The sequence below is a fragment of the Lepidothrix coronata genome, unplaced genomic scaffold (assembly GCF_001604755.1).
Source record: "Lepidothrix coronata isolate B3197 unplaced genomic scaffold, Lepidothrix_coronata-1.0 Scaffold97, whole genome shotgun sequence".
NCBI classification, from domain to species: Eukaryota; Metazoa; Chordata; class Aves; order Passeriformes; family Pipridae; genus Lepidothrix; species Lepidothrix coronata.
In genome coordinates, this window is record NW_016690277.1 from 2,938,259 (window position 1) to 2,961,401 (window position 23,143).

The window sequence follows — 23,143 nt, forward strand, 5'->3', positions numbered from 1 at the left end:
ATTAGTCATATTGCAAACACATTATATCAAGTACCACATTGAAAGTAATTTGTCATGTCAAGGTAGTAAGTTTAAGGAAGGTAGCTGGTGTCAGTGTGTTACTGCCTTTTTTCCTCCTGGACTCATCCTGTTTGGTTCATTGAAATGGCATCATCCAGTGCCATGAAGAGATGCTTGAGCTGGTTCCAGACTAGCTAGGCTGGATCCTAGGACCATTATTAGCTGTTTGGCACTGGGCTCACGCTGGTTGGTTGTGGGAAGCTGGGTATGTTGAGAGTATGACTGAAGGAGCTGATAGACTGACTGCTTTTCAGATGTTCAGCAGAGTCACTGAGAGCCAGCTTGGTCATTGTCTTGTGGCACAGTGTCCTACTACAGTGTGGATGTCCTTAGGAAAAACTGTTGTACTTTAAGGCTCTTTTGGGGTGTTTGGCTGGGAACTAGGGGTCCTGGAGTTTTTATTTGTCACTGAAATACATACCTGTAAAGTGATGGGGACCAGAGAGAGAAGTTTGTTCTCTGTTATACCTTAGTTACATAACATTTTGCATCTGTTTTGTTTGAAAGCTGTTGTAGTCTTCCTGTCTGCTTGGCTACTAATCAGTACAGAGTGCCATTTACCCAATCTTGTCTCATTTAGATTTTCCTAGTTCATGTGTGTTAAACATTCTATTGCTTTCTTATTTGGCAGTTTAATACTGGCTGTTCCAGTACTGTTGGGGATCCAAAATCTCCTTTAAGCCCACTCACAGAATAGTTCTGGACATGCAGATAAATGAAATTTTAGATGTCACAAAAAAAGTTTGGAGAAGCTGGAGTTTACTTGGCTGTAGGATTCAGAATGTTCTTGTACAAATGTTAGTACAAGTCATAAAAGTACTGAGTTGGTTTTTTTAAGCTGAAAAAGGTTGATCTTTCTTCCCTTTCATATTAATGTGTGTTTTGTCTTAAAGCTAACTTTGCCTTGATAAATGAAAAATGGAGATGGAAATTTTCATGCCACCTGTATTTGCAACAGAAAGGTCAAAACCACTCATTACTGAAAGTAAAAGCTTATTTTATGTTCTTGCTGAACTGTAATTTTGATTGTTATCTCTGTAGAAATTATTTCAGAAATGGTATTGTGGTTAGATAATTTTCATCCTCTTTGGTTGCAGGTTGGGTTTTAAATGTTCAAAGTTTAGAGTCACTACAACCTGCTTTCAAAAACTTGTGATAGTTGTTACCTGTGTTTTGTAACCAACTCATACTTGATAAAACTGGCAGTGCTCCGTGTTTCCTGTTCCCTGTTTCAGGCCTACTGCTGCCAGTGCATTGATTTGGGAAAGGAACTGGTCTAAAGGGAATGTTAAGAAGAGCATGCAGGAGCTTTCCTTACCTGCCATTTGGTAGGTGAGGAATAGGCTGCCAAACCCTTCTTGCCTCACTGGAAAAAGCTGCCTGACAGATGGGCATGTCATCATAAATAAAAATAGATTATTGTAGTTCAGGGTAGTTGTGAGCATGATTTCCACATTGCTCCTCCCCAGGCTGCTGCCAAGAAATGCAGAGAGCACTGTGCATAAAACCCCTTAACCTGCATAGGAATCAATGCTGGAAAATTAAGATTTTAGTTTAAAAGTTAGAAAACTACATCTGCTTTGCAAACAAGTGTTGCTGTCGGTTCCACAGAGAAATGCTGTTTGCTTTGGTCACTCAGGCGATCTGTGAAGTGGGGTTGCAGCACTGAGCTGTTGGATGTGAGCTGCCAGCACAGCCTCTTTGTACCTCTGTGCCTCCCTCTGGTCCCTTTGTCCCCTGCCCAGCTACCCATAAAGTCCTTGGAACAGACGCTGCTGCACTACTGAGCTGCACCATGGCCGTGTCTCTTGGCATTACATGTGGGAATCCATAATGGAAGAGAATGGTAATCTGCATTCCACTGCTGAAATAAGCAATGGGGACTTCCAACAGGGACTGTGTATTCCATTAGTTTTCCTGCCCATGGTTGCAAATTATCCAAAGTACTCTGGTCTGGTATTTCTATACAAGGAAAACAAGTACTTAAAGGGATTTTGGATTCTATTCCATCCATGTTGTTCTTATTAGTATTCAGGTTTTCCTAGTTCAAACAGATATTTCATATCTGCTTTTGACAAAAATGTTCTTCAACTTCTCAGCATTATTCTTTTCTTGTAATCTGTTTCTGTTCCTCCACAGAAGATTATAGATTTGATTATAAGCTTTCAGAGTAACAAATAACTGCATACAACAGACAGGCCAACAAAGACACTGTAACACTGTCTAACTGCTTCCAGTCTGCTCACTGTTTAGTCTCAAAATAGCTATTTGTTCAACCTTTTGCATATAGGCATGAAATAAATTAGACAGATATGCTCCTATTTACGCTGCTGGTGCCAGACTGAGCACTGCTGTATTGTCTGTCCTTTCATGGCAGAGATGAAAACTTACACTGCTTGCATGTGTGCTTTACCACCACTAAATTAATTCCTACCTTCCTCCTCCCTAATTACCTTACAGAACTTATTAGTGACATTTACTAACTAGACAGTCATCAGTGTGAAAAGCGTGGTGCTGTTTTACAGTTCTCTAAGTCTTTGAAGAGTAAATCCAGTTCTTGTTCAAATCAATGATTCACTGACTTCCCTGTAAGGAAAATCAGGCCCTTAATCAGTAAGGAAGTGTCAGTCAGACTGTGCAGGACCCAAACCATCAAAAGCATGTAAATTATCAAAAAAGAGTTTCTATGTTTAGCCTGCCCCACCTGATAAATAATTAATAACTAGTTGATGTATGATTTAATCTTAAAATATTTTATTAAGCACAGGTAATAAAGCAGAAATCCATGTAATAAAAAACCTTCAGAGAAAAAGCGAAGTTAAAATCAGTTGCTATAAATATTGCACTTAGAATTTTTATTTTACATACACAACTCCTGAAAAAAATTGGACAATTATAAATTAACATCTTCCAAGTAATTGGAATTTGTATGTTTGAGATCAGATGGCTATGCTGCAAATCTTCAGCATTAAGACTCAGGAGGATCTGTTCTCGTCCTGTACCTGTAATGGATTTCACTTTGTGCCGGCTGTGCTTGGGTGGATGGGAGGGAAGGAAGGGTCAGCGTGGTCTTACTGTTGACAGTCAGTTGCATTTTCATGACTTACACTAAGTGAAAATTATTTTTCAAGACAGATGAGAGAATGCAGCTGTAGAGTTCAGTTTTAACACGTTTTGTTTTTCAAGGCATTTAGGATCTTTGAGTTCTTAGCCTTAAAACTCATGACAAAGCTGTTGGGAAAGACTTTGCCTCTACCATCTTCTTCTACTTGGCCCATGATGATGTAGTTTAAACCTACAAAGGACAGAATGAGATTACAAGACAGAAATCTGGGATGTCACTTGGTAAGTACAATTCCTTACCTGTGATCTCTGTTCATTTGCACTGGTTTTTTTTCAATGCCTTCTCATATTTTTCCTTCTACCTAAAGCAAATACTTCCTTACCCATCTTTGCCATGCTTGTTATGCCATAAAGTACAGTTAGGCACAAATCAAGTAGATACACTGGTAACTAATATATGACAATCATTAAATATATAGGGGATAGTCATTAAATGTAGACTGTCAAAGAGTCTGAAAGGCATCAGAAATGCAGCATAAATGCTGGATAATTTAGGCACCAACACCCAGAGTGGAACATGTCTCATTCATTTCAATATTTGCACACTTGCTCAGATTGTATGTTAGTGGCCATAAGAGATAGTGCACTTAAATCTTTGCATTCCCTTTTCCTCCCCAAAGACAGAAACATTTTCTAGATACATAGAGAGGCAGTCAGGCAAGCAAGGTGGACTCAATGTGTGACAGAACCTGGCTTTGGAGGAATCAAGTGGATTTGCATATTTTTATGGCTCAGAAGGGTTAGGGGTTTGCAAGGCCTTAGGCTGGAAGGATTTGTGTCATAGGGATATAAACAGGGAAATTTAGATATTAAGTAAAGGCCATTAAATAATTCATAGATATTTAGGATGAGAAACACAAGTGTGTGGTTTGGAGCCAGCAGTCTGTGTAAAAGGAGACAGCTGGTTCCACCCAGGACATTATTATGTCTCCCAGTGTCTAGCTGCCAGATAACTACAGGCACAAGCTAGTTTCTGATCATGATTTTTCACTTTGTTACTGCCCCTCTTGAATTAATATGCTTAAACAACAGTACTATCTGGAACACTATCAGGGGTTTTTTAATGCTTAATAAATTATTTTGAATGTTTCCTGCTGTGGTTCTATTTATGTAAAAATGAAATCTATTTGAGCTTCATTTGAGAGAACCAAATCATATTTTACCTTGTATCACATGGCTTTTAAAGAAAAAAAAAGGTTTTTCGAACTCCTTTGATCTAAGTAAGCCTGATCCTTTTTAAGTAAAACTGAAAAATGCAGCAGAAACCTGGATTACTGGTTATTTTTAGCTTAAATTGATTATTTTACTGATTATAGAAACAATTACTGTAATTTTACTAATTTTTGTGGCCATATTTCAAAAAGTAGTTTTCAAAATTGCTGTCTTTATTATAAAGACACAAAGCAGTTACTGTTATGTACTTACCTCTCCTGATGAGAGGACACTGCTTACATACAACAAGAATCTTGGCACTCATACTCTTGCCAGCTTGTTGAATTGCTAAATTCCCCTCCTTATAGACATTAATGATGGCTATTGTTGCATGCAGGCTGCCAGCCCGGGTTATCGTTGTGATTACAGTTCCAGTTATGACTAGGAAAAAAGATGTTTGATACATGTGATACATTTATATTTTAGACATTAAATTTTGTGGCATCATAAAACTTAGTAAGTGTATTAGTCCTTAATAAGGAAATAATACTGGCAACAGTTACTAAAAACATTCATATCACCTGTAATAAATAAACCACTACTGTCAAATTTTGGTGGCACCAAATATAAAATTGTTGTAAAATGTGCCGGTCTCTTGCAAGCCCAGTTCTTGGGTTTGATAATTTCAGTTAAACAGTACGACTTTATCCTCCTTTAATGATGAATTTTAAAACATGGAGAAGTTGATTTGAAAGTGTTCTAGGCAGAAGCTGAATTGCCAGCTCTCTGACACTCCCAAATGAGTTGCAGGGAATAGTTCATGCCCTAGGAACTAGATTTTCATCTGTCTGAGGCCTGATACTGATATAAATTTGTCAACTTCAGCTAAATGTAGATTACAGATTAGACATCATATCTCCCAAAGACTTCTCAGTATGAAAATAAAGATACTTTCTTTTCCCTGGAATGACCAGATTAACTCTTAAACCATCTTTGTTTATTAGAAGGAAGTGGTAACTGGTATTATCTATTTGTTTTCTTCTCAGGTCACCTTTTGTAAATCAGATATTCTATCCTGGGATCAATTAGATCTTCAGTAATTAAGCATGTATAGCCAGATTTATTTACAAAACTGCATAATCCACATTTTGGGTTATGTGTTTGTAAATTTGCACATTATCTTTCTTTAATGCAGAGCTTTTAATTAAATAGGAGTGTTCAAGTTCAGTCAAAAAGAGACCTGTGGATGTTGAAATGCTGGGTATTGCAGCTATATTTCTAGAAACAATAAAAGTGAAATGCATGATGAAAGAAATGCTCTTATTTTCTAAATTCAGAAAGTCAGCAAATAAAACTTAGAATGAATCATAATCTACGAACAGTAGACTTCCTATTCTTACCTTAGGATATGCTTACATTCACAGTAGCATATCAAATATCTTTACTCTCAGTCCTGCCATGGAAAAGACTGAAAAATGTCAAGTATTTGATAACAGGTGAGACAGAAGAATGTGATTTATTACCCTGATGGTAGAGGAAAAAAACAAGTTTTTTTATAGTGTCATTTACCATCAGCCACGAGGGAGGTGTGGTCAGTAAGAGGAGACCATTTCTGGTTTGGGATTTTTTTCCTACCTGCTTCTTTTCATCTTGGACCAGCCTGTACTGGTGGCAAAACAGGCTGGTGGTCAGGGGTGGGAAGGGGTCCCCTGACTCCATCCTGCCTCAGGAAACAGCTCCAGCCCTCCACTGCTGCTCTGGCAGCATCAGGCAAAGCTGCCCTCACACTCCTCAACCAGATCTCCTCAAATCTCATGGGGTTAGCAATATAAGTCAGAAGAATCTGGTTAAAGTGAAAAAAACAAAGGGGGCAGGGGAAGTTTTCCCATCAAATTGTTAGGGATTTTATAGGGGATTAAAAAAAGTTTCCAGTATTAATGAGGGAAAATACTCTGATACCTAACTGAACAGCCCAGCAGTGACAATGCCATCCTAATGCACAGCAGACACCGCTTTTCCTGAGTGCTTTGTGTCTGTACATACAGCAGTGCATGTCAGCTTCCATGACTTCTTTTAAAAATACTTTGGAAGTGTATACAGTGAATTGTGGCACAGTCAGCAGGTGCAGCATAATGTATATGGGCTGGTTACAGACACATGAGCTGACAATACAGTAACTGAATCCACACTTCCCTGTGGTTGTCTTTTCAGATTGAGAAAGTGTGTTTGTCTCAGACATCTGTGCAGTGCCTATTTCAAAATATCTCCAAGAATGCACTGAGTGAAACACCAGATCCTAATGTCAGGTACACATAAAGTGGTGTAAAAATATAGCCTATTATATTAATGATAACTCAGAACTACATCTGGTAAAACTCCCTTGAGTCTAAAAACACAGTGCTGAGTGAATAGTTAAAAAGAAACTTTGCTTCCTTACCAAAGTTGCTTGAACAATAATTGCTTTCCAGAGTCCCACTCCTTTTACACTTTTGCTGGCACAGGGCAACTGTAGGTTTCGCAACTTTTTGAAGAGAAGAAGTAAATTGAAATTGAAATGAAGTATTAGGTACAAGTGCAAACCAGTATGTTTAAAAAAAAAGAGAAGAAAGATGAATAATCCTGATATGTACATGAACACCACAGTAACAATATTCCTTTTCTCTGCCATCACCTCCAATGATCATCTTTTCCGGTGTCTCAGCTGTGTCTGTTCTAGTGACCTGATAGAATGGGGTGTTACAGAAAACTTACACGTGATCACAGTGGGATCTTAAATATGTAACCAAGTGCTGTTGCCACACAGCCCTAGTAGTACACTTGAAATATCATAACATGATATTACAGTAATGCTTCTGAGGGAGGGGGTGGCTTTTATTGGAAATTACTGTACTGTGATGGAAGGGATCAGAGTTCAAATTCCTGACTTTTTTTTTTTCAGAATTTTTTACATAGCTTCTTGACGTGTAGTACTGCATGGTTTTTATTAATGACGTTTTGAAACACAATGTTTGAAGTGTGTATTTAACATTAGGGATTGACTTTTCCTTTCTGAAACGAAATGGTTTGTTTATAAACAACTGAATACACTTGGTATCTTTCTCCTACTTGGGTGGATATTAATGGTCTCTGTACTTTACTCAGCTGACCCTTTCTACGTAACATGTTGGGATGCAGTACTTTCAGGCTTTTATGTCCTTTTCAAATTTGTTTGGAATTGGTCAGTGGCATCGTAATTATTGGATGGAGGTGAGACAGATAGATTTAGAAAATGTATTTATAGCATTTATTTCTTCAGGTACTAATATTTTTATGTAAGATGGAGACTGAGGCAATTCTTTAAAGCACCTACTTAAGTTTAATATTTTATTCATGCCTGGAGTTCTGTGCAAGTTTGAACAGAGCTGATTTGCAAGATAATAAGTTAAATCTATTTGAACTGGACACTTATGAATGCAAATGATTGCTCTGAAATCTAACTAAACCGTAGAGGTTTGGTTTGCTTTGGTTTGTTTTTAAGCTCAGAAATGCCTACATCATGCATAACTGAGCAGACAGTGAAAGGACTTCTTGCTTCTGTCTGCCTGACAAGTGCTTCTGAAACATTCCCTCTGTTGTCCTCTCTCAGATGAGTCTGCATGTTTTTATTTTCTAACACTGATGTTGTCATAAAAATTGATTTGGAGTTAATTGGTAAAGCTCACTCTGTTCCCTTCAGCCATGAGCAGCTCAGAGAGCGAAATGACGGCAAACCCTGAACACAGCACGAGGGAGAACTGACAGCCTGGGTTACTTGAGACCAGGTGTTTGAACTAACAACTGCATTAAAAAGTGCTTTATAGTGAAGAAGAGCTGAATTATTTATTCAGTCAGAGCAGCAGTCACATCAGAATGATTTATAGGTCATTATAATTTCATTTTTATAATGTTTATTTTCATCTATTTTAAATACCTTTCGTTAGCACTATTTAAACACCACAGCTTCTTGGTTTCCTGCTGTCCTCACTTTTGATGCATTTTAAGTACAAATCAGGTTATGTCTTGCAAAAACATCATAAATAATTTGGTTTTCTGCTATAACTTTCTTGAATCTCTCACATTCAGGTTATAGAAATTCTAAGAATTTATCCCTTCAGTATCTCAGTAATGAGCTAGTTTTGGCAATACCTTCAAAAAAACCCTCCTCTGATCTTTCATATATGCTGTCTAGTCTAAAATATAAAAGGAAACTTATTTTTAGTGTGACATATTTCTTTATAAGTTCCAATCCCAGAATTTTTTAAAATAAAAATAATTCTAGGAGAGTGTCACATTGACAGGGTGTTGGCAGAATATGAAGAGGGCTCAGGTGGCTTCCATACCAATTTTGCTTGATGTTAATAACTATATGAAGAAAAATACAGTGAGATTTTTACAAATCAACTTCTATAGAAGAAAGAGTTCCTTTAAATAAAACTATTTCTTGAAATAGTTAGAACTTCTTATACAAAAGAAATTTGCTCATCCATTCTTCTAGTTAACTGTCCCAAATTTAGAAGAGACAGGAAGATTCTCTCTGGTGGAATGAGTTACCATTACACTTAACTCTTGCCTGGATGGATTTCCTTTTAAAAATGTTAAGTAGATTCTCCCATGAGTATGTTAAGGTACTCTCTTGAGTCTATTAATTTTAATTAATTCCCTCAAGGTTTGAAATACTAACAAACCATAAAACTTTAATTTTTAATATACCTTCTATTACAGAGTTCTGTAACCCTCTCCTTGTCCTGGAATAATTAATTTTTCTAAGAAATTATATAAAGTCAGTAAAACTTACTTGAGGTAGCAGGGACTGTTGTGGTTGTAGGTGGAACTGTAGTTGTGGGTAACTTTTTTGGTCTAAATTTATAATGGCCAATAAAACCATCAGCTGTTAAGCTTAAATCAGACAAAAACTGAATGAGCAACTCATTTCTCTCAGACAGAATGGGCCTGAAATAGAAAACCAAAATAAAATATTTCCATTATTTTGAATGTCAAAGCCAAAAAGCATTAACAGCCTTCTTTAAGAAAAAAGAGAGTGCTTCTCTTTAATTACTGGTCTGAATGCAGTGGCTGCCTCCAAACTAATACTGAAAAGTACGTGGTTCTTTGTGGGTGTGTCACACACTGGTGTGTGTGAGGATGAAACTCGTTTTGATGAATCACCTAAAACTCTGATTCCTGAAGGTTATGCCAATATGGGTATCCTTAAATTCTTCTGTGTGAATTCATTGCAGACCTCACTTACATGGAGCGGAAGGGGCCAGACTGAGACAGTGGGAAAATACATTGAAGAAGTCCTCATTATGTACGGGAGGTAAGTAAATGGGGTTTTTAAAATTTGTTGTTGTTTAATGAAAAACATGTTACACATTTGGAAGGACACAGGAAAATTATTTCAATTTTGGGTTCTGTAACTCTTCAACAAAACCACCAAAAATAAAATGTTTTGGGTTGTTATTTCTGTGGGCTTACTTCTTGTCAATTATTGGATATTCATGACCAAGGCCTTGAAGAGCTAATGGAGTTACTTTCTTAGGATCTGAAATGTCATGGACAAGTACTGCTCAGTGTATTAACTTTCAATTCACAACTGCACAGTACCTTTTGTGACACTATAACTGCCTCTGGGTGTGGAGGTAGTGCAATAGGACTTCACTCAAAACTAGTGTATGGGAAAATGATATGGAATGCAAGTCTAGCCAAAGCAGCACTTCTCTCTTTCTTTTGAGCTTTCCACAGACCTTGTGTCAATATTCATTAATAATTAGTAACACAAATTTTTCAAGCACAACCAGTTTTTGGAAAGAGAAGGAAAAATAAATACAGAGGCAAAAGAATCTTGGTGAGGAGAGAAAAAAATAGGAAGTGATTTTAAGTTGTAGTTTTACTAAAATTACTTGTGTTGTTTCTTCCCAGCAAGTCTAAGTTCATGAGCAGGACTTCTTCAAAACACTTAATCAGGCCTTTGAAGTAAAATGTTGTCATCATCTCCCATTTTTCTGGCAGATTTTCCCAAATCAGTTTACTCTGATGGCCAAGTGACAGAAACAATAAGTGCCTGGCTATCTGGAATTCTCTGGATTTCCAGCTGCCAAGGTAGTTGCACAGATCACTCTTTCCTCGCTGCAGCATTGGCACAGGCTGGGGACGTAGGAGGGCACTGATTATCAGCTGCCCAGGAGCTTTGTTCTGCTTCCTGAACACCATGACTACAAGGCCAAATCTGAAAAATCTGACCCAGTCTGTGTATGTTGTCTTTTTAAAAAGTGGCTGAGAGAGAAATAAGTCAGATAAAGTGAGTAAGGAGCCAAGGAGCCAGAGAGCTCAGCTGGATCCTTGTACTTCAGTATCTATAATCAAAACCTATATTAAGTGATGTTAATGTTCAGCTACCATTAGTATTGGTACTATACCAATATGAATAGCATTAGGATTAGTACTGGTGTTATTAGACAGTGGTCTAATGAGGCCTCTGAGACAGGAGAGAACATGGGTTGGAGCCAGGGCTAGTCACGGAGAGAGAAAAAAACCTGGAGAGAGAAAAGATACTAAGCAACTCCTAGAAGTTCAACTGGAGGCAGAAAATGTCATGTTTAATTTAAAAAATAATAAAAATCTTTCAGAAGCCTAGTACAAAACTGTAACTGCAATTATGAATAGTGACTGTAGTACTGTGTTATGACACAGTGGTGGTGAAGTTCATAATTCAAGGCAGTTACTCACGCTGGGGGACTGTCTCCACAGTACTTCCCAATCCTTTTGGCATCGTTGATCTCCCCACCATTAAACACTGCTACATAGTCATATCTGCAGTAGTTGTCTCTCTCCACATCAAACTTCTCGAACTTTAACTCTATTACCTACAAGGAAAATGTAAATAACTCATTTACTGGTGCTTCTTTTAGTAAGTGACATCTTCATGTGAAGTACTATTTGATTTTTCTTTCCATAAGGGAAAGTCCTTAATGCACTTCATTGTAAAGTATTTTGATCCACATGACCTCTCCAACAAATAGTTCAACACATGGCTCTACTATTCTGTAAAACATTTTCTTCTCAAATGTATGCAAGTAACTTCTGATAAAGTTATTTTTATGAGTGAATGATAACAGGACAGTAGGTGGTAGGTGTTACGTTGCTTTTAAAATAACTGTACAAGTATAAACCACAGAAAAGGGGTGTAATTTCATCATTCAAGATATGCTAAAGAAAAAGCAAAGGCAAAGTTGGTAGAGCCATTTCACTGACTTCATTAACAGCAGGGTTTGAATCACTGGTTGCCAATGCTGTGTACATTTGGTGCAGAATTAAAAAAGTTAGAAATTAAAATATTGATAGAAATAAAATTAACAAATAGTAAGACCATGAGAAAGTAAGTAGTTAAAAGAATTGTGTCTCCATGTCAGATTTCCATAAATGTTGAGGCTTTACAAGTCATAAATGAGAACTAGTGTAACTCTGGGATTTGCAGTGCTGATGCTATTATCTCCAATGACTTGTATGTATTGAATTTTTTACTTAAGGAAGAAAAACAATGGACAAGGAAACAGAAATTGAATCTACTACTGTGAAATGAAGCCCTGCAGAATGACTCTGTCAGTCATGTGTAGCAAGGAAGGGAAACACAACCTAACTGCTCCATGGAAACAGAGGTAATATATGCATTTAGGTTGCTTCTTTATATGAAGCACAACAGTATTTAAAACATCTTCCCATAAATAGCACAAATGAGGCTCGAATGACAACACTGAATTGTGTTGATTGTAAATATGCAGGATTTCTTTTTAAAGGTCTGTCTCAAACAAAGATGGTATTAAACTTTCTAAGACTGTACAAATAAAAACTAGTAATTTGTACATGGCATACACTTGATTTGATTTAATAACATAGTAAAAATTATCTTGTTCTATATTCATTGTAATGGTAGCCTGTTATCACCTAATGTCTTAGTTTTGCCTGAATATGCTTTTGCACTATTCAGATGTTTAAGGCATAATTTTCCTTCCCATAAAGTATGAGTAGCCTTGGGGACTTGGTTTCAGAGATGACTAACAGGCTTGTTTCAAAACCCTCGGCATCATGATGAAAAAATGCCCTTTAAATGGAAGTACCCATATGAATAATATTCTGGTGATTAAAAAAGATGGTATAGAAAGAAGCAATGCAACTGGGAATAGAAATGCTAAATTCTTCCACAGCAGGCAAAACAGCATAATATCTAATTCACTATTGCTCATAAGTGCACTTTGCACTAATTACTATTTCATGATAGAATAGAAGCTCTTCATGATCAGGAGAAGCTCCTCCATCTTCTATAATATATAAATTATTGGTTTGTATTTGAAGAAGCAAGAGAACCTTGTTTTATTGCTCACGAGCTTATGAAATGGAAATAGAGACAACAACACCTAAATTTCGGCAAAAGGAAGACTGAGGAGCTTTTTATGTGCACTTGAAGAGAGATGCTTATTCACTACTTCCTCAAAAATTGCTTTTGTCACTGTCAAAATTCTGCCTTATTTGCATGCAACCAACCACTGTTGCAGTACATGACTAATATATATTTGGAAACAGGTAGATTTATGGAACAGGATCATCAAAAGACACAGGATATAATGCATATATTTTTACGCTTATATAGCCTTTCTTAAATCTTCTCTATGAGCTTAGGAGAAGTTCTTAGGCTTATCTAGAGACATTTGGAAAGAACCAAAGTAATCTGCAGTTTACAGATAAAGTTTTAAAAATAACTGCCTATCTATAGGATTGTTACATGACCTGTATCTAGCAAACAAGGAATGTGGATTAAAGAGGAGTACAGGAAAGACTAAGCTGAAATACTGCTTCAGTTCAAGGGAGAAACTATCTTGAGAAATGGAAAAGTATGAAAGATCAGAAGAATATATTTATCTGGGGCAGCTTTTTTTATTTTGAGGATTACAGTCATGAGCAGAAGATGAAGAGGAAAGTCATCTTTATATGTAAATGAATTTAAAAAGCTGGCTGTGGCAAGAAAAGCCACCTACCAAACATTCAGTCATCGTAGACCTCCTGCCAAGGTACAAAGCAGATGGCTCAGCAGCAACCAGAAAATGTGGATTGAGATTAGCCCTATAGCACAGGGAACACACTTGTGTTTGCCATGTGTGGCACACGAGCCCTCTCTGTCTGCTGTCACATCTTTTCACATCTTAATGAAGTGGTAACATATGCTCTCATGGCATCTGGCTAATCAAGCATGTTATAAGATGGAGCCTTCAACACAGGAAATAAAACAAACTTTATGAAATGTACATTGAAAATCTCTGTCCAGGACACAGCCAAATGTATTCCCTGTGGTGTAAGCAGAATAACACAATTTCTGCTTTTAGTAAATTCAATCAGCTCCGCCTGGGAACCTCAACAACAAACTGCAGCAACGCCAGAAATGCTCTAACATTGTTAGACTTTAACATAGCCTTGGTCATCATCATGTTTGGTGCTGAGATGATCACCTGCCCTAACTTAATTTGCATAATGCTTTGTGAATTAACAAAATTATCTTTAAAAAAACCCTAGTGTAAAAGCCTCACCAGTCACAGATGCTTTAATAGTCTTGATTTAGGGGAGTGTATCAGTGCAGGGCAGAGGATGTTCAGTGCTGAGGGAGCACAGGAGTTACTGGAGTGAGACAGGCGAGGATCTCTGGAGCGTAGCTGTGCCTGCACTGGCTGCATGGACCCGCCCTGAGGCTGCAGCCAGATGCCATTTCATGGCTCGGGGCAGCACAGGCAGCGTGTCCCTGAGCCGGCTGCTGCTGGGATGGGAGTCCTTGCAGGCCATGGAAGCTGAGCCTTACCTGGTTCTTGGGGGCGACGATGTGCCAGGAGCAGGTCACTCCCGCTGGGTAGTCTCGCTCCGGCCAGTTGGGCGTTTGGAAGGACCCCGACGGCTTCTCCAGTCGTCCCCCACAGTACTGGTCCCCTGCAACACACACACCGAGCTGAGCAGAGCCCAGCGGGGGAGCCACAGCCTGGGGAACGCCCTTGTGCTGCTGCAGGGCTCAGGGGAGATGGGTGGTTCTGGCTGCTTCTGCCATGGCCCCACCACAGGACATGGCTGAGCCCTTCAGCTCAGCTGGTGGCACCTCTGGGAAAACATACTTAATTAGGGGCACCAAAAAAAGAGTACCCAGTACCACAGAACCAGCATTCCTGCAAACACTGGGGCTGGAGGAAGAGAAACCTCAGGTACTGGAGCAGCCATCCCTGCAGCCCATGGGGCAGCTGTGCTGGGGCTGACAGGCCTTCCCAAAGGAACTACAGCCTGTGGAGTGTTCATGATGGAGGGGAATATTTTTTTTCCATATCTCCTCCCCCCAGTCCCAAATTACAAAGCTACCTCAGATATGTAATTCTTATTTACAATATTGTTATGAACCTCCTTTATTGAATTAACTACATCAGCTCACAGTTGTTTAATATATCTTTCAAGAAGTTATCAATACAGAGCTTCAACTGGAAGACCTGATCAATTACTCATCACCTGCACTGAGTCTGCCCAACAACCTGTCTAGTCTGGTATCATGCACTAGCAGAAACCTTGAAAAAGAGTCACTCAGCAGGGCAGTACCACCTCCCTGTGACCTCCTAGCCTCTCACAGGTCATACTCTTCCCAAGTATGAGGTAATGCCTTTATGTTTAATAATATCTGACAAATCTTTCTTTGATATGTTTTTCTAAGTGTTTTTAAACCAGTGTAGAAAGGGACAATCCACAATGTTCCCTGGCACAGCACTCCACCACTTCAAAGCTCACTGAGAAAAATCACCTTCTCCTCTCCTCTGTAGCCACTTGCTCATCTGGTTTTAATATTGGAAGAGACAGGGACTGTGGTCCCCATTCACTTTCTCTGTACCATTTATGACTTTAGAGCCCTCTCCTACACTCCCTTCTTTTTTCTTTCTCTTTTCCAGCATGAAGTTCATGCTGTACAGTTGATCTTTGTGTAGATGAGGTTCTTTAACTCTGTCATACTTGTTGTCTCTTATTGCTTCTGATAGTTTTACTATATTCTCTTCTGAGATGGGAACATCAGAATGGCACACATTATTCAAGACATAGATGCATTATGGATTTATAGTGGCATAATTTTCTGTTATTGTTTGGTCTTCATTCTCTTTTCTAAAAATTTCTAAGTTTCTGTTTCTTTTTTTTTTTTTTGATACCTATTAAGCCCTGGATTGATGCTCAACTATTGTTTTCATAAATTACCTATTTTAAACCTAACATCTCATTCCTAAGAAGCAACAGTCAATTCAGAACCTGCTGTACTGTACACACAGTTAGGATGTTGTCCCCTTATTTGCAACATTTATCTATATTGAATTTCATCTGCCATTTTATCACAGAATCACAGAATATGCTGAATTGGAAGGCACCCACAATGATCATCAAGTCCAGCTCTTAACCCTGCACAGGACCATCCCCAAGAGTCACACCATGTGCCTGAGAGTATCATCCAAACACTCCTTGAGCTCTGTCAGCCTTGGTGCTGTGACCACTGCCCTGGGGAGCCTGTTCAGTGCCCAACCACCCTCTGGATGAAGAACCTCTTTCTAATATCCTCTATAAACCTCTCCTGACACATTCCCTTGGGTCCTGTCACTGGTCACCACAGAGAAGAGATCAGTGTCTGCCCTTCCTCTTCCCCTCACAAGGATGTTGTAACTGCAGTGACGTCTCCCCTCAGTTATTGATGAGCTATTACCATTTTACTACTAGGCTCAGTTCTTCCACTACTCCTACAGTAGTCAGTCCTTCTCTTTACTACTTTGATTAACTAAGATAGGTAAACAGCTGTACTTTGCTATTTGCTAAGCAAGATAATGCATGAATATGTTGAACAGCACAATCCCTAATATCTCTGCCATCACATCTTGTTAAGCATTAATGTGGCTCTCCATAGAGCTGCACAGTTATAAAGCATGTATATAATAGTTAATTACCTCTTTCATGTGGTTCTGCTGCAGAAAACTTCGCAATGAATCCACTTCCAGCAGTATTGGCATCTGAAGTCATCTGCACCAACATTTTATTGCTGTTGGATACGAGGGCACCTGGTTTGACAGTGCCACAGAACCTGCCGATGCGCTGTCCGTTGGCATGGCCGTTGTATATATCCACAAAATCATAGCGGCACAGGTTGTCGCTTTCCAGGTCTAAATATCGAAAAGAAAGAACCACCACTTTTCCCTCTGGGACCTGCAGAGAGACAGAGAGAAAGAGAGAGGGAGGGAGAGGTGCATCTTGAGATGAGACCGACACCACATATCTATCAGATCCCACTGTTTGCCTGAGTGTTTTCATACCCTTGACTTCTTGCCAAGAAGCTCTTTTTGTCAATTATACTCCAGGCAAAGCAGTTTTTAGAGTAATTTGGACCAATCATAAATATAAAGCTCTAGCCATCTCTTGCCATTATCTTATTTCTGATCTGCAGTATCCTCTAGTCAGGCTCATGCAGTTAATTACAAACCATCACTGCCCAGTTCAGCTTGGCGTGTTTCTCTTATTTTCTGCTGAAGTACTGAATCAGCCCTGCAGCTCCCTGTCACCAAGCAAGGTGAGGATGAGATTAACATGAAAAAAAAATGGAACAAGCAATTTACCATTTTGAAATGGCCTCTCTTTCTGATTGTGTTATCAAGTTTCATAGTGTGAAGGATTTTTTTTTTAATTTATTGACACACACATTTGTAAATAAAATTAGAAACTTTATGGCTAACACTGTACAACCCTAATATTTAGTTATTGGAGTGGCTGCAGTGAAAAAATTATATTTGGAAAGACTGTGTAAAACTATAAACAGAGAATTCAAAAGAACAAGAGAGTTTTGTTTTCTGGAACATCTGAAGAAACATAAGGCAGGGCAAATCTTCTTACATGTCTGCATCTGTGGACATTGCAAAAGAGGCAAGAGCACTCAGAAGGATGTAAATTAAGACAGCATAATAGTTTACAAGGAGGAGAACATTTCCAGGGATAGAGTTGCAAGCTTTTCAGAGAAAAAGCAGCATACTAAGAAGTGAAAATTATTCTAACAAAGCACTTAATGCTGTGTAACAGGACAGGAAAAAAGGAAACAGTATTTTACAGTATAGAGGGACCTTAGACAGGCAAGTGTAATTATCTGCATTCAATCCATAGCCTGGTAGAGTGGTTAGCTATTAAAATAATTGCAGCTGTTCTGCTTTACTGAGACACTACTATAATTTTCTGCTTTAAACACACTTAATATATCTGCAGTAAGTTCATATTTAAGCCATGTTATTTAAGAGTTCATGAATTTTTTTCATTCCTTAACAGTGACTCATTTTAAAACACCACTTCGAGATAAACTACAACTAAATTGTTCTTATATGAAGTTGTCAAACAGTGTTTTAATATCGTGAGTCTCAACAGTTAAAAATTACTTGTCAGGTCAGGTGTAGATGGAATTGCTGTAGATGGAAGTGACCACTTAACCCACAGCAGATAGTGATAAAGGCAGCAGCTCTAGATGTAGTGAAAAATGTGCTGTAGATATGTTAAGGTGACTCATTCATGCAGCTGCTTTTACATCCAGTGCTGATACTGATCCTGCAGCAGGACAGACTTTTGCTTGAGCTGTTCTCAGCTGCCTGGGGCCCACTTGCACACTGGCTGACCAGCCCCACTGCAGTTCCTGTGGCTGGTTTTAGAGTGTTTTCCTTTAAGCTCAAAGTTTTCTCAAAAATTCGGTTCCCCTGTGCTGACGTACATCACTATTACTACATCAAAACCACAGAACTCCCCTCGTCTTGAATCTACTCCTTGAATCATTGCTCTCATAACCAAACCTCTTATCATTGCATTCACTTGTCTTCTGGTCTGAATCACTAAGGAGCATTAAGGCATGGTCAGTTTAACAGAAAATGAGCTACAGTGAATTTGGTATTCCTGTCGGAAGACCTGAATATTATTTATGGTTATACTATGAACTATGTGTGACTGTACAAATCAGTTCAGAAATGCTGACTGTAAAGTTAGTCAGATAAAGTCAGATTTAGGTAGTTCAATTACAGCAGCCTTTTTTCCAGCAGTTTGTATGTAAAATAACATATGCTCTTTTGGAGTGGAACACTCATTATTCATAAGGTCGTACAGGATGCAAAAAGAGGTGACCTTTAAAGGTTATCATGTTCTAAACCAGATTGAGCTGTTATGCCTACAGTTGAGATTGTCCAACATTTTCCATTACAGTGACTTGCAGCTTTGGCTACAAGTTACCCATCTTAAGAGATTTCCCCTTTTCCTTCCTGTTTCTGGAAGTTGAGCAGAAGTTGCTCTGGCATATTAGATTAAACAGTTTTATCAATGCTAAAGAGATTTTCCCCTACTTTCTCAGCTTGAATTGCTTCTTTGAATATACCTGCTCCCTCACAGTGTTTGAAGAAGGAAGTGGAAATGTGAGAGGTGGCTGGTTCTGGGGTAAGAAAAGGTCTTTTTGCTGTCCTTGCAGAAACACGCTCAGATTTAGCCAAGAGGTTCCCCCTCAGTAATGCTGATGGTGCTCACTGACAGCTTTGTTCCAGCACTGACCCAGTGCTGCTCAGCTCTCAGCAGCCTTGAGGCACTCAGTCCTACCCCTGGGTATTCCACGTCCTCATGCTGCCCCAAGTGGGACAGAGGGAACCAGGACATGGGATTGACCCTGCCCAGGAGGGAGAGGGGGCTGGCAAAGCTGCCAACTCCAAACTGCCAGCCAGCTGTTCACTCAAGCCTTAGGTTTTCTGTTTCATGGTACAAGTAATTCTGTGCAGGGTTGTGTGCTTCCTTCTCCTCCCTCCAGTACTGGCTATGCTTTACTATGCAACATACACTATCTAATTATATTTTATTACAGGTTTTAATCTCTGTAGCTTCTGTTAGTTCAGTCTATTTGAACTTGGTCAAGACCATTTCCCACAGATGTACTGACTTTCTAAGTTTTGTTTCACAGCAGTTTGTAAAAAAAAGTGTAGGAAAAACTCAGCCACATGATCATGAATGTTTAACAAGGAGCCTACTCCAGGTTTTAATTGTTAGAATAATCCTTGTCATGTTTAACTGAATTTGGGGAGGTAAGTAATTTAGAGAAATGGGTGGGGCCCTTAATCACAGTCACTGCTTACAGCCATTACTTTATAAAATAATGTACCTGCTTATTAAAATAATATTTTTCATTCACAAAAATAAAAAATTTGTTCCAGTATGGTAAATCAGTTAAAATTCTGTGGTCTGACTGGATGACAATCAGGAGTGCAGAGGATGGTGGTTCCATGTTCTGGCAGCAGCCACTCCAGTCTGCAGCTACTCCCGAGAAATCTCACTCTAAACACGGGCGTCTTTTCAAAACAGTACTTTTCTTTCATTTCTACCATTTGCTTTTTTAGATGTTGAAAAGTAATGTGCTAAAATCTGCCAGTGTTTATCCTAGGACATTTAAAATATTGTTCCATGAGAAACACAGGGGAGAAAGCAAAGGCCAGCGTGACTCAGTATTGTTTACTTTGAGCCACCCGAGCCTGATGCAGTAAGATGATGGGATACCTCAGAGGAAAACTGGAAGGAATTCCAGCTCTTAAAAGAAAGGGGGGGGGGGGGAAAGAGGGAGAAGTCAAAGGAAGAATGATGTGATGCTTCCTCTGCAGGGTGTGCCTTATTTTTGTTTTATCCATCCAGCTGGCATCTTTGAACAACAGAGGCACTTTAGCTTCTGCCTCTCCTTGTCACAAAGAGGGTGACTGACACATACTCACTCTCTGCTTCCCTTCTTACTTTAACTCTATGAACTTCTTTAGCATTAAAAAATTACAATGTTAAACTCATGTGAAGGATGCCTTATTCCTATTGAAAGCTAAGTGACTTTTAGAGGGAGTTTTTCTAGAGCATAATTCCCTAAAATCACCTGTGTAGATTACTAACTTCTTCAAAAGGGCATGATTATTTCATATATACAACCCCCCTCAAACTGAGGTTGCTAGAGTGTCTTTGGTTATCATTCATTGCAGGTATTTCATATAATGTTAATCGAAGTTTAATTACATTTAAAGTAGTGAAGCTGTTTTTCTGAACACAAAGCCCTCTTCATCAAAATTACTTGGTTTAGATTATTTACTTTAAAAATAATCTTTTGGTGGGGAAAAACTCTTAAATGCCAACTTTTGTAAATATATTTTGCCTAATTTTTAAACTTGTGCTGTATATGGGTTTAATATATTTTGATACATGTTCAATACCAAATGTTTTGCCATAGCAGTCCTAGGTAGAGTTGAAAAATACATCAGCTATCTGCACACCAAATGTATTATTTCTCCCCACTGAGAATGAATGTGGAAATTATTTGGAGTTACATCCTGGGGAGAACCACGATTCCTGCCTAGTGGCTTATACTCTAGCTGCAATTTAAAAAAAATCGTATTAGCTTACTCTTCCTGACAGACACTAGATTCTGTTCATCTCTTTCTTTTGGCAATACAATCGTGTAAAGATCTGTTCTCCACTGGGAGGGCAGTTTTACAATGATATGGGCAAATGAATGCTTAAAACATAGAAAAAATTATTTAAAATATTTTGCTCCCTCAGGGCAGATTCCCAACTTCCCCGATAAGTAAATTTTTCAAACCTTGCTTATTGTCAGCAAACCTGCTGGAACACAGCTCCTGAACCTATAAAAACATAACCTTACATAACTCTGACAGTTTTCAGTATTATTGTTGCACATGAAGTTGTTGGAGTTTTATGGGAACTAAGCAGTCTGCCAGAAAAACACAGGAGAGCGGTCCAGATTTTTGGACTATGTGACACATTTATGTGAAGTGATGGCCAAGAAGGATTACAGTGTATTAAAAGTAAATGTATATGACATATTTGAGATAAAGCTATATACATTACTATAAGAAAGGAAATAGCTGTACAAATGACTTCTTAGCAAAGCCAGCTAAAAGCTGCTGGGTAGTCTGCCAAGGTTGTAATATAACCACAAGCATGTGCTGAACACTTCTTAGAGCTCTTAGAATAGAGAAGCTGTTTTCTTTAGCCAGCTGAAAAAGTCCCAGTCTCTTGAAATAACAGAACCATAATTGAGCTAGAGAGACTCTTCTAGCTTTAGCAAACCAGTTGGAAAGATTTCAGCTGATACCTGAATGCTACATTGCTTTATCTATATTACTCATAACATTTTCTACACCTATTTTCTTCTAAAGAATGAATTAGCTGTCATTCTGCCTCTCTGTGCATTTCTTCTGCAGCTGATGAGATCCTGTAGTTGAGAAAACAACAGCTTAATGCTTCTTGTGACCCAGATGCAAAGTGAATCGACGTCTCTTTCAGCCTTGCAGACTTGTCAGATCCTGCATTTCAGGAGGGTGTTCACAGCCCTTGGCTAAAACGGACAGGCAAAAAGTCTCAGTCACTTTCTGAGACGATGCTAAATGTGGAAGCCTAACAGTAACTAGAGAGTATTTCTTCATGGCAGTATAACTGGCTCTCTTACTTGGGTGCTATTGCAAGCTATTCTGAGCCGCGGCAGTATTTGGTGAAAAGATTTTGTTGTTTAAATTCAGGCTAAGCAGACCCTTGACTGTAACACTTTCCCTCAGTTTGATAAACCATCCTCTTTTTAAAGAGGGTACAGGCTTAATCTTGCAAGTTTTGTAGTCCTTGCTTTCCCTACATCCTTCCTGCACTGTGTTGTTCTACACAGTTGATGGGGGAAGAAATCAGCTTTGGCTTAGTGCACGATATTGTCTAACAGGGGTTAAATGAGGTGAAGGCACAAGCAAGCCTGGACTACTACAGGTGTGCAGCCCTTCTCTGGCTTTGGACGAGTTACAGAGGACAAGTAAGCAAGTCAAAGAGTGGGAGTAAATTGCAGCACAGCAGAAAACTGGGATCAGGATGATCATGAAATGCCAGATGCCCCAAGAAAGCTCTGCAGACATAGCTCTGCTACAGCTTTGCAGTAATGCTCCTCACCATGTCCAGGCTAACCTGGATGCTGGCACCTTGTTTACAACAGCCACATGAAGTCTGCAACAAAGCCATTCTGCATGGACTTTTTAAGTACAATCATTTGTTCTCTTCTCCCTCTACCCCCGGAATATAAAGGGCAGATCCATGGCATGCTTCAATAATTGCTTCTTCAGTGCTGCCTCCATTTGTAATCTAAGTTTTTGAATGGTAAAAACTTTATGCTGTTATGAACAAAATTATTATTTCCCTCCAGAATCAGTTTTGGACTTTTGAAGGTCTAATATCGAGTCATATGGGTAAACTAACTTTGGACATTTTTTTCCTTTCATTTAAGGCACGTGTGTATGATTCAAAATGCAATTTGCATCTGCTCTTCAGACTGTAAGGTGGGCCACGCTAATTGCTGTCACCTCAGCCCCTCCACAGCAGGAAGCAGGTTTATGAACATACCCTGTGTTTCACATCATACTCTTCTGGATGAAGTCAGTCACAGATCAAAGGTAACCTCTAACTCGGCCCCAGTAATAATGCAACAGAAAGGTGCAGAAATCAACTATGCAACTTCACTGGGATCCTTCGGATAAAATGATTCAATTTACATCACTCATTTGGTACGAGAGTCATTTTAAACCGAACACTGTAAACAGATCAATGTCTCCTGCTTTGCGTCAGCATCTCTATAGTAGCAGGAAACAATTATCCTGTGACATCCTATTCTCCTGCCAACACCTAGGCTGTGATGCAGTCTTTGAATTGAAGTTGTCTTTAGTGA

The 23,143-nt window shown here is 38.8% G+C and overlaps 1 protein-coding gene and 1 long non-coding RNA gene across 4 annotated transcripts in view; one reads left to right on the plus strand and one right to left on the minus strand.

Annotated features, from left to right (window-relative positions):
* Window positions 1-2,835: 2,835 nt before the first annotated feature.
* PCOLCE2 (procollagen C-endopeptidase enhancer 2) overlaps window positions 2,836-23,143 on the minus strand; it is a 58,899-nt gene continuing 38,591 nt past the window's right edge. For all 3 annotated transcript variants that reach the window (XM_017822347.1, XM_017822348.1, XM_017822346.1), the window contains 7 exons: window positions 16,344-16,599; window positions 14,195-14,319; window positions 11,080-11,216; window positions 9,149-9,303; window positions 6,773-6,856; window positions 4,609-4,776; window positions 2,836-3,355 (listed from right to left, as the gene is read on the minus strand). In XM_017822347.1, the coding sequence (XP_017677836.1) occupies window positions 3,225-3,355; window positions 4,609-4,776; window positions 6,773-6,856; window positions 9,149-9,303; window positions 11,080-11,216; window positions 14,195-14,319; window positions 16,344-16,599 (1,056 nt within the window). In that variant the 3' untranslated portion in view covers window positions 2,836-3,224. The remainder of the gene's footprint in view (window positions 3,356-4,608; window positions 4,777-6,772; window positions 6,857-9,148; window positions 9,304-11,079; window positions 11,217-14,194; window positions 14,320-16,343; window positions 16,600-23,143) is intronic.
* Window positions 9,579-22,885, plus strand: LOC108500945. Its single transcript, XR_001876081.1, has 3 exons — window positions 9,579-9,670; window positions 11,880-12,008; window positions 22,706-22,885. It is a non-coding gene; the product is annotated as an uncharacterized LOC108500945 (long non-coding RNA).